This window comes from Varanus komodoensis, unplaced genomic scaffold (genome assembly GCF_004798865.1).
Source record: "Varanus komodoensis strain SLA01 unplaced genomic scaffold, ASM479886v1 scaffold1, whole genome shotgun sequence".
NCBI classification, from domain to species: Eukaryota; Metazoa; Chordata; class Lepidosauria; order Squamata; family Varanidae; genus Varanus; species Varanus komodoensis.
The window spans coordinates 75,036,447-75,044,890 of NW_025335268.1; the positions used below are offsets into that span (position 1 = coordinate 75,036,447).

The window sequence follows — 8,444 nt, forward strand, 5'->3', positions numbered from 1 at the left end:
TCCCGGCCGGCCCCGGGCGCCCCCTCCGCGCCGACGCGCCCGGACCAGCCCCGGGGCAGCGCGGAGCGCGGGCAGGCCGCGGGCGCCTGGGAACGGGGCGGGAGCCGCAGCCGGGGCGCCTCCGCCGTGCCCCTGCGGCGCGCTTCCGACTGAGGCGGGGATCGCCGAGCGCCCTCTCCGCCCGGCCGGCCCCGCAGTCGGGCAGCGGCGCCCCGTCTTGCGGGGGAGAACCCCGGCCCGGACGCCGCAGCGGGCAGAGCCCCCGGCCGCTGCCGTGTTCCGTCCGGGGTTGCCGGGGCCCTCGGCGCATCGCCGACGCGGCTCCTCACTCGCGGCGCCCCGAGGGACCCAGGCGGCGCGGCGCCCCGGCGGAAGCCTGTCGAGGGAGGGCAGGTGGGCGCCGCGCGGTGCGCCCTCCGCGCACGCGGGACGTGGTCGCCGGGCGCCGCTCCTGCGCTCTTCGGCGCAATCCGCGGCTGGGCGCGCTTAGCCCGCCCGGGTATCCCCGCTGCCTTTCCGCCGCGTGTCCCTCCGGAATCTGGTCAGACGCGCAGCGGAGTATAAATCCTGCGGGCGAATGAGGCTGCTGCGCCAGGCGGGGAAGAGGGCAAAGTCAAGGCCGTGCCCAGCCCCGCTGGAGCCGCCCTGGCTGGGGCGTCTCCTCTCGGCCAGCAGCCGGGCAAAGTGCTCTCCCGCCTCCCCTCCTCGGCGGCAGCCCTCCCCCCCCCCGGTTTAGGGGGCCAGGCGCTGCTGTGCCAGCCCCCTTCCTCTCCTTCCTGGGCGCGAGGTGGAGGCTGCCAACTCTGTGTGCCCGGCCGAACAGCCCGCCCACCCCCTTTCCCGGCCCGCGGATGCCGAGGCTGGGCCGGGTGGGCGGCTGCTAAAGGAGAGGGAGCCCGCGGAAGGGGCCGAGCCCACGTGGGCGGCTGGCGAGGGGGCTGCAGGGGCAGGTGGTCAACCGGAGAGCCTGCGCCAGCGGGCAGGGCAGCACCAGGGGCAGCCCCGTCAGGCGCCCCCGAGGACGCAGTTCCCAGGAGCCAGCGTGGCGTGGTGGAGGAGAGTGTGGGGCGGGGAGTCGGGCGGTCCGGGTTCTGGTCCCCACTCAGCCCTGGAGCTCATGGGTGACTGGGCCAGACACAGATGCTCAGCCTGACCTACCTCGCAGGGCTGTTGTCGTGAGGACAAGGAGGAGAGGAGCAAGGGAATGCCTCCCTGTTCTCTGGCAGGGTTCTGGGCTGGCACCAGGTGCGCGAGGAGCTGAGATCCTGCCCGGGCGGCTGTGGGAGGGATGCCGGGGCCGCGCGAGGGGGGCGGAGGGGGAAGGCGCTGCCTCTGCAGATGCTGCAGGGTCTCCAGGAGGTCACCTGCCGCGAGAGAGGCTCCCCTGCCCAGCCGGTGCCCTCCTGGAGTGCCGTCCGCCTGCGTGGACTTGGGCCGCCTGCCTCGGGTTACTGATTTCTCTGCTCCGTCAATTATTACACTAGCCCTGCCTGTTACTCTCCCCCTTCCAAGGAGCCTGATTGTGGGGCTGGAAGCAGCCCTCGCAGCAGGTCTGGGGCCCTGGTCTTTCAGACACGGGGAGCACCCGAGGCCGGGTCAGACGAAGGTCTCTCCCATCTGGCGCCCTGTTCGCACAGCGGCCAGCCAGATGCTCACGGGACGGGGTGCAGCGGCACCGCCTGCCCCACTCTGCCCCTCTGAGTGCAGAGGGCCGTTGGGGCCGGTAGCCACGGAGAGCCGTCTCCTCCAGGAATCTGCCCCCCGCCCCTTCAAGGCAGTCCAGGCCGGTGGCCATCCTGTGGAGGCGCATTTTAACTCCGTGCCAACCAAAGGGCTTGGGGGTGCTGCCCCTTGGAGGATGTGCCGTGAGGGGCATGTGGGGCGCGCTTGCCCAGCTGCTGCTGCGCCTGGAGGATGCAGCCCCATGGGGAGAGGGGTGCAGAGTCACTGGGATCCGGCTGAGCCCCCAAGCTGCCCTGACGGTTGCAAAAAGGGCCCGTTTCGGCCGGGGCCTGTCCACGGATCTCCTCGGGACAGAAAGCAGCAGCACCCTCCTGCCGGTGTCCCCAGCAGCTGGCTTCTGGTGGCCTGCTGTCTCTGGCCGTGAGGCCCCACCCAGCCACGACGACCCGTGGCCATGGGTCGCCCGCTCCGTGGCAGAGCTCCCGGTGTTTCTGCACCACGGATGCGCCCACGGCCACAGCCTGGCCTCTGGGGTCCCCCGCTCAGCCAGGAAGGATCTGGGCACGTGCGCAGTGGCCTCGTGCATGGAGCAGAAGAAACCAGTCTGCCCAGCGCGAGCCGCAAAGAGCAGGAGGCTGAGCTAGGCGGCGCCTCAGAGGGGCAAGGCGGGCAGTCCTGAGGGGCCAGCGGCTCCACTGTGGTCGCTGCCACAAGCCAGCGCAGCTCCTAGTGTGGACGTCGTGCATGCGAGCAGCACCTCCGCTCATTGCCAAACCCTCTGGGCGGGAAGCTCAAGGGGAAAGCACAGGTCGGGGGGGCGCTTCCACGCCACGGCACTGGCCCCATTGCACGCCACTGCCACCCAATGCGCAGGGCTGACCCAGCACGGACGTGGCTTGCAGGCCGGTGGCGTACGGCCGCCATTCTGCGGAGCCACGGGGACGAGGCGCACCGTGGCTCCGAGCACAGGGCTTGGCTTCCCAAGAGCCTCCATTTCCCCCTGGGGAGGCGGCACGGACACGGGAGCCCACATGCTGGCTCAGCCCCAGCGGGGAGGGGCCCGTCGTGTGGCCTTCCGCCCCTTCTGCAGACTCCTGGCCGTGATGGCGGTGCGCGTGCACTGAAGGCACCCATGCAATGCGCAGAGGGCTGGGCTGCTGGCGGACGTGCGCACGGCCAACTGGGAGGGACCTGGCTTGGCTTGGCTCGGCTCGGCTCGCAGAAATGACACAGGCTGCAGAATCTGGCAGCATCCTGCGTGCAGACGTCAGCTTTTGTTTAGCGCAGGGGAAGACAAAGCCCGATCGCAACTGTGGGATATCAGAAGGCACAGCCTCGTCTCTGTGCCCCCCGCTGCCTTTGCCCCTGGGCTGCCTTTCCCCATGCAGGGGTGGGGGCTGCCGGGGCCTAGCCTCATTTGGCTGCCCTGCCAGCTGCCTTCTGGGAGCTCCGGAGCATGGAAGCATAGAAACAGAGTGAGTCAGAAGGGGTCTCCCAGGCCATCTAGTCTGACCCCCGGCTCCAGCCGGCTCCGCTCACGACATGCCCACTATGGATCGGAGCAGGGAGTCCAAGGGGGGGCGGCTTGCATCCGTCTTGGCGGCTCCCAGTCCTGCCCGGCGGCGATGACATCAAGCACAGAGACACTCCAGCATTGCCAAACGTACTTTTCTTGCCCAGCCGCTCCGCACAGGCGGGGCCGGCTTATTCCGACACGTCCACAATGAGAGGAGCCATGTAGTCCGAGTGGCGGATCCCGAAGGTCAGGCCACCGCGGTTCTGGGGGTACTGCAGGGGAGGGGAGAGGAGCGGAGAGGAGAGGTGGCTGCCTCTGCCGAGGGGCTGCACCCAGTCCTGCCCAGGGCCTGCAGAGGGGGGGCTCCAGCAGGGCAGGGCATGTGCAGCTGCCAGGATCCCATGGGTGCTGCAAAGGCCCTGCCCCCCCAGAGCTGCCCCCCTCATGAGGGCCACCGAGGAGCCAGGGAGCCCTGCTGAAGGCCCGGCCGAAGGGGCAACTTGCCGGACGAGGCTAGGGTGACAAGAGTGACCCACATGGGCCGTGGCAAGAAGGCCCTGCCACGGGTCACGGCGGTGGCTTCCTCCAAGGCACTGGAGTCCGGGTGCTGAGCCCTTGGCAGGTGCCAGGAGTCTGTGACCGAGCCCCCAGGTGTCCCAGGACGGCAATTCCCAGCGTCCTGGCGGTGGCGGCCAAGGAAGTTACAGCGGCCGAGCCTGCCCCTTCTCCGCGCTCGCTCGCTCGCTCATGGTGCGATCCGCCACTCGCGTGGAAGCTCCTTTGCCCTTCGCACAGTTTGTGGTGCAAGGGCAGGGCAGGGGCAGGTCCCGGGCAGGGGCTCCGCATCAACCCGCTGGGAAGGGGCACCCTGGCAACACGCAGACACAGCGTGCACCCCGCCTTCGCCCTCGTGCTGCTCCGCACGGCATGCCGGGCAGGGCAGAGGCGTGGGGCTGCCACGAGCCACGTGCGAGGGGCGGCTGCCTTCGTTTTCCTTTCCCGCAGCGCCAGGCAAGCAGCCCCCGGCCGGCCGGCCGGCTTCCACAGGGGGCACCTGCCCCGGGATGTCAGGTCCCTCCAGCTTGGAAATGAAACGGTAGCCAAGCCAGTGCAGAGCAGCAAACACCGCAAGCCAATGCCGCATTCCCTGGCCGGGGGGGACCTGAAACCTGTGCCCGGCAGTCCTGTGCAATACTTGCGCCTGGTGGCATGGAGCTGAACTGAACTCTCAGACGCTTTGAAACTCACGGGGTTTTGAAAATGGCCCCCTTGGCCAGAGGCTTGCCTGGCGCCAGACCTGGCACCTTCTGGGCACCAGGCGAAGACTTTCTTCTTTGGAGAAAATGGGAGCGCTGGAGCGCCACCGCTTCCAGGAGGCCGTTTCCGCAGCAGCCCGCAGCTTCCCCCGGAGCCCACAGCTGGACCACCCCAGCCGGGGCCCAGACAAGCGGGGCCCCATTCTAAGGCGCCCTTTAAAGCCATCACGGCTGACGGCCATCCCTGCATCCTGGGGCGGGAATCCGAGGTCACCTACCCCATCCCTTCTCCCCTCTGCCACCCAGGCTCACGCAGCCTCCGCAGGATCCAGGTGTGGGCCCCCTCCCCACCCGAGCCCCGGCTTTTCAGGGCTCCTTCGCAGGGGACTCCAGGAGCAGTCTGGGAGCCAGGAGGAAGCGGGGCTCAGCCACAGCCCAGCCCACGTGCTCCTGGATCAATGACACCGAGGCCGTGTGTGGCTTGGCCTCTTCTGGGGACCTAGCCCATAATATCCTCAGTGTTGAATGCCCACCCCAAGCACCACAGGCGGCTCACCCTCCCCGGCTCACCTTCTCGGGACTGTAGGCCCCCGGGCCTGGCTTTACCGTGTTGTCCCCTGGAGGCATATTCCGCGCGAGGATGCTGAAGTGCGGCGGGCGGGTCTTGTACACGCTGGGGTCCACCATGCGGTAGTTGCAGGGCCCCGGAGTCTGCCGGGCAGGGGGGACGGGGTCATGGGCGGCCCTTGCTGGGAGGCGTCCCTCTGCCCCCTGGCCCCCAACCACCGCGCTTGCACTCCCGGCCTCCCACGCCACCCTCGTCTGTCCCAGGGACCCATGGGCGTGCAGCGCCCGGGCACAAGGAGGGCAAGGGAGGCCCCGCTCCCCGTCCTCGTGTTCGCAGCGCGGTGCACGGAGGGCTTTTGCTCCCACGAGCTCCGCCATCACCACGTCCTCCTCGATGGAGCGCAAATGCTCTCAAGGTGCTCCGTGACGCGGCTCGCTCACAGAGTGGGAAGAGGCGGCACGGCACGGCCGCCGCAGGGAAGGGGAGCTCCTCGTGAGCCCCTGCCTCTTCGCAGGCGGGACAAGGAGAGATTTTGCCAGAGCTGAGCTGCCAAACACAGCTTCCTTCGTGCCCCCGCCGGCGAGCCGAAGCCGGCGTCTCGTCGGCGTTGAGGGCGGACGGCAAAGCAAGGGGGCGTTTGGCGTATGCATCCCGGCCTCTTATTCTCTTCGAATGCGCTCCAAATCACGGCGCGTGCAACTGCCCCCGTTTCTGAGTTTTCCTTTTCTCAGCTGTGCTTAGCGTCGGGCCAGCGCTGGGGAGACGCGGGTCCTCGGCCAGGACCCCTTGGCGAATCCCCGGCTGCCTGCCTCACAGGGCTGTTGTGAGGGGAAGGCCCTGGGGGGAGGACTGTGAGCGCTCCCCCAGGGTCCTTGGAGGCAAAGGCCCGGCCCGCAAAAGCCCCGAGTGAGGGCTGCGAGGTCACCGGGGGGGCTGCACCTCCCACCTCCGGATCTCAGGCCGGGCAGCCCCTCTGCTCACCTTGCTCAAGTCCTCGTAGAAGCTGCCGACGGCGCTGCGTCCGAAGATGGAGTAGTTGGGGGCCGAGCTCTTGCTGACCAGCTTGGGCCCAAGCACCGGGGGGAGCCCGTAGGCCGCAGGCCCTGAAGCAGGAACGGGGCGGGGGGGGCGGGGGCTCCGTGAACGACCAAGGCGCCGACTGGGTGACTGCGGGCAGCCTCCCCCAACCTGGCAGGGCCCGGGCGTGCGGGAACACAGCTCCCATCATCCCCAAGCGAGCACAGGGGGGCGCGGCCCTGAAGCCTTCGGGAAAGCACCAGGCAGAGCTGGGGGTGGCTGCACCGCCCAAAGGTCTGGGAAGAAAGCGTGAGTCACCTGCCCTGGGGCACCTGGCGGGGGGGGCGGGGCGGGAGGAGCAGCCCTGGCTTGCAAGTCCCGCAGGCGTGTTGGAAGCTGCCCGGGCTGCCTCAGGTCCCGGTTTGTCCTGCCCAGCAGGACCTTCAGGCGGAGCTGCCAGGGCTGCACCCTTGAGCTGTGCCCCGGCCCTCCCCTCCAGACACTCCCCCTGCCAGGCCAGCCCCCATGCCCAGCACACCTCCCCCCCCCCCGTCTGTGCAGGAGGGTGCCCGCAAGGGAGGCGCCCGCCCGCCCGCCCGCCCTGCCCTGAAGCTCCCGAGGCCCCGTGTCCAGGTGACTGGGATGCTGCCCGCTCACCCCTGTGGTGCTGCCCCCGCCTGGCCCAGAGCCTCTCCTTGGCGCGCCTGCAGCTGTGGGATTTCTCTGTCCAAGCAGATGCAGGGCTGCAGACCAGCCAGGACAAGGCGCCCTTCAGACCGAGGGCCGAATTCTGCTTTGGGGACAATCTGGGCAGCTCCTTGCTGGAGAGGGCAGGGCTACGGTGCCATAAAAACGCTTTTGGCTTAAAGCAATTCCAGCTCGCAACTAAACCCAAGGAGTGGCATTCCAACTCTCCCCCACAAAAGCTGGGAATCCGGCAAGGGAGCAGCGGCTGGGGTGCAGGGGGAGGAGGGGGTGTGACCAAGGGCAGGGATGTGGGAAAGAAGCATGGACGCCAGCCTCCCTTTCTCTCTCTCCCTCTCTCTCACCCGGCGTCTGGTCGTTCTCAAAGTCCTTCGTCCGTGAAGCCAGCGAGTAAATGGGGGCAGAGGGGTACGTCCACCTCCCCGCTTTCTCCGGGGAATAGCGACCTGCGGGAAGCAGAGAGAGCCATCCTGAGATCACGGGCGCCGAGGGCTTGTGGATGCGAGACGCCGAGCCCTTCCACGGCCCCTTCCCCGTGCTGAGATGGACCTTCCTGCAAGGGAAAGGCATGCGTGGCGCCAGGGGGCATCCCCGCCCACGCGGCTTTTCCCCATGCCCTGCACAAGTGCCTTTCAGCCGGAATCCCCGGGAACAGACTCGGGTGTCCCTGCCCCGTGCCATGCCGGGGAGAGCAGCTTTTCCCGCTTGTGGGTTCCCCCCGGGGCCGGGGAGCGCATCAGCCGCAGGCCGGAGCACCCGCCAGGCCGCCGTGGGGAGGGCTCCAGCACGGGGCCGGCACACGGAGGCCACGCTCTCTGCTCGGCCTCCTGCACTCTGAGTGTGTGCCCAAGACCATGTCCCGCATCCGCTGCAACGCGCAAAGACGGCCGGCACTCGCGGGGACCCAGGCCAGGCCTACAGGGACGAGGCCGGGGCGAGCCTGCCTGACTTTGCTGGCGCCCCGTAATCCCCAGAAGCCAAAGAGGGAGGCCGTTCGCTGCTTGGCCCCAGCCCCCATGCCCCGGGAGTCTCACCGGGCCCCGGAGTCGTGAAGGTGGCGACATCCCTGGGCCGCCCGTAGATGGAGTACGCGGGGATGCCGTCCCTGCCCCTCATGGTCATGTTGGCCGGCACCAGGTAGCCCGGGCCGGGCGAGCAGCTCTCTTGCACCTGGAACCGGCGGGTGCCGAAGCTGTACGCGGGGGCACGATAGCGGGAGGGGTCGTGCTGCTGAAAGCCTGTGGGGGGGGGGGGGAGAAGACGACGTCAGTGGCTCTCTTTTTTGCAAGCAGCCATGGATACACAGTTCCTGGTGTGTGTCCACTCCTTTTCGCCCTGACCATCATCATGAAATGTCAACAAAAGTGCGTGTAGCCAAGGCTCTGGTTTTCCCAGTTGCAATGCATGGCTGTGAAAGCTGGACCATAAGGAGGGCTGAGCGCTGAAGGATTGAGGCCCTTGAATTGCGGTGCTGGAGGAGATGCCTGCGAGTCCCTTGGACCGCAAGGCGATCAAACCGGTCAGTCCTAGAGGAGATCAACCCCGACTGCTCTTTAGAAGGCCAGATCCTGAAGGTGAAACTCAAATACTTTGGCCACCTAATGAGAAGGAAGGACTCCCTGGAGAAGAGCCTAATGCTGGGAACAATAGATGGCAAAAGAAGGAGGGGGCGGCAGAGGATGAGGAGGCTGGATGGAGT

At 68.2% G+C, this 8,444-nt stretch overlaps 1 protein-coding gene across 1 annotated transcript in view; it reads right to left on the reverse strand.

The window, feature by feature from the left end:
• Positions 1-3,376: 3,376 nt before the first annotated feature.
• Positions 3,377-8,444, reverse strand: part of ODF3B (outer dense fiber of sperm tails 3B) — a 6,329-nt gene continuing 1,261 nt past the window's right edge. Inside the window, exons 2-6 of the mRNA XM_044429516.1 lie at positions 7,780-7,983; positions 7,090-7,191; positions 6,005-6,126; positions 5,026-5,166; positions 3,377-3,471 (exon numbers count right to left, since the gene is read on the reverse strand). Of these exons, the coding sequence (XP_044285451.1) occupies positions 3,388-3,471; positions 5,026-5,166; positions 6,005-6,126; positions 7,090-7,191; positions 7,780-7,983 (653 nt within the window). The 3' untranslated portion in view covers positions 3,377-3,387. The remainder of the gene's footprint in view (positions 3,472-5,025; positions 5,167-6,004; positions 6,127-7,089; positions 7,192-7,779; positions 7,984-8,444) is intronic.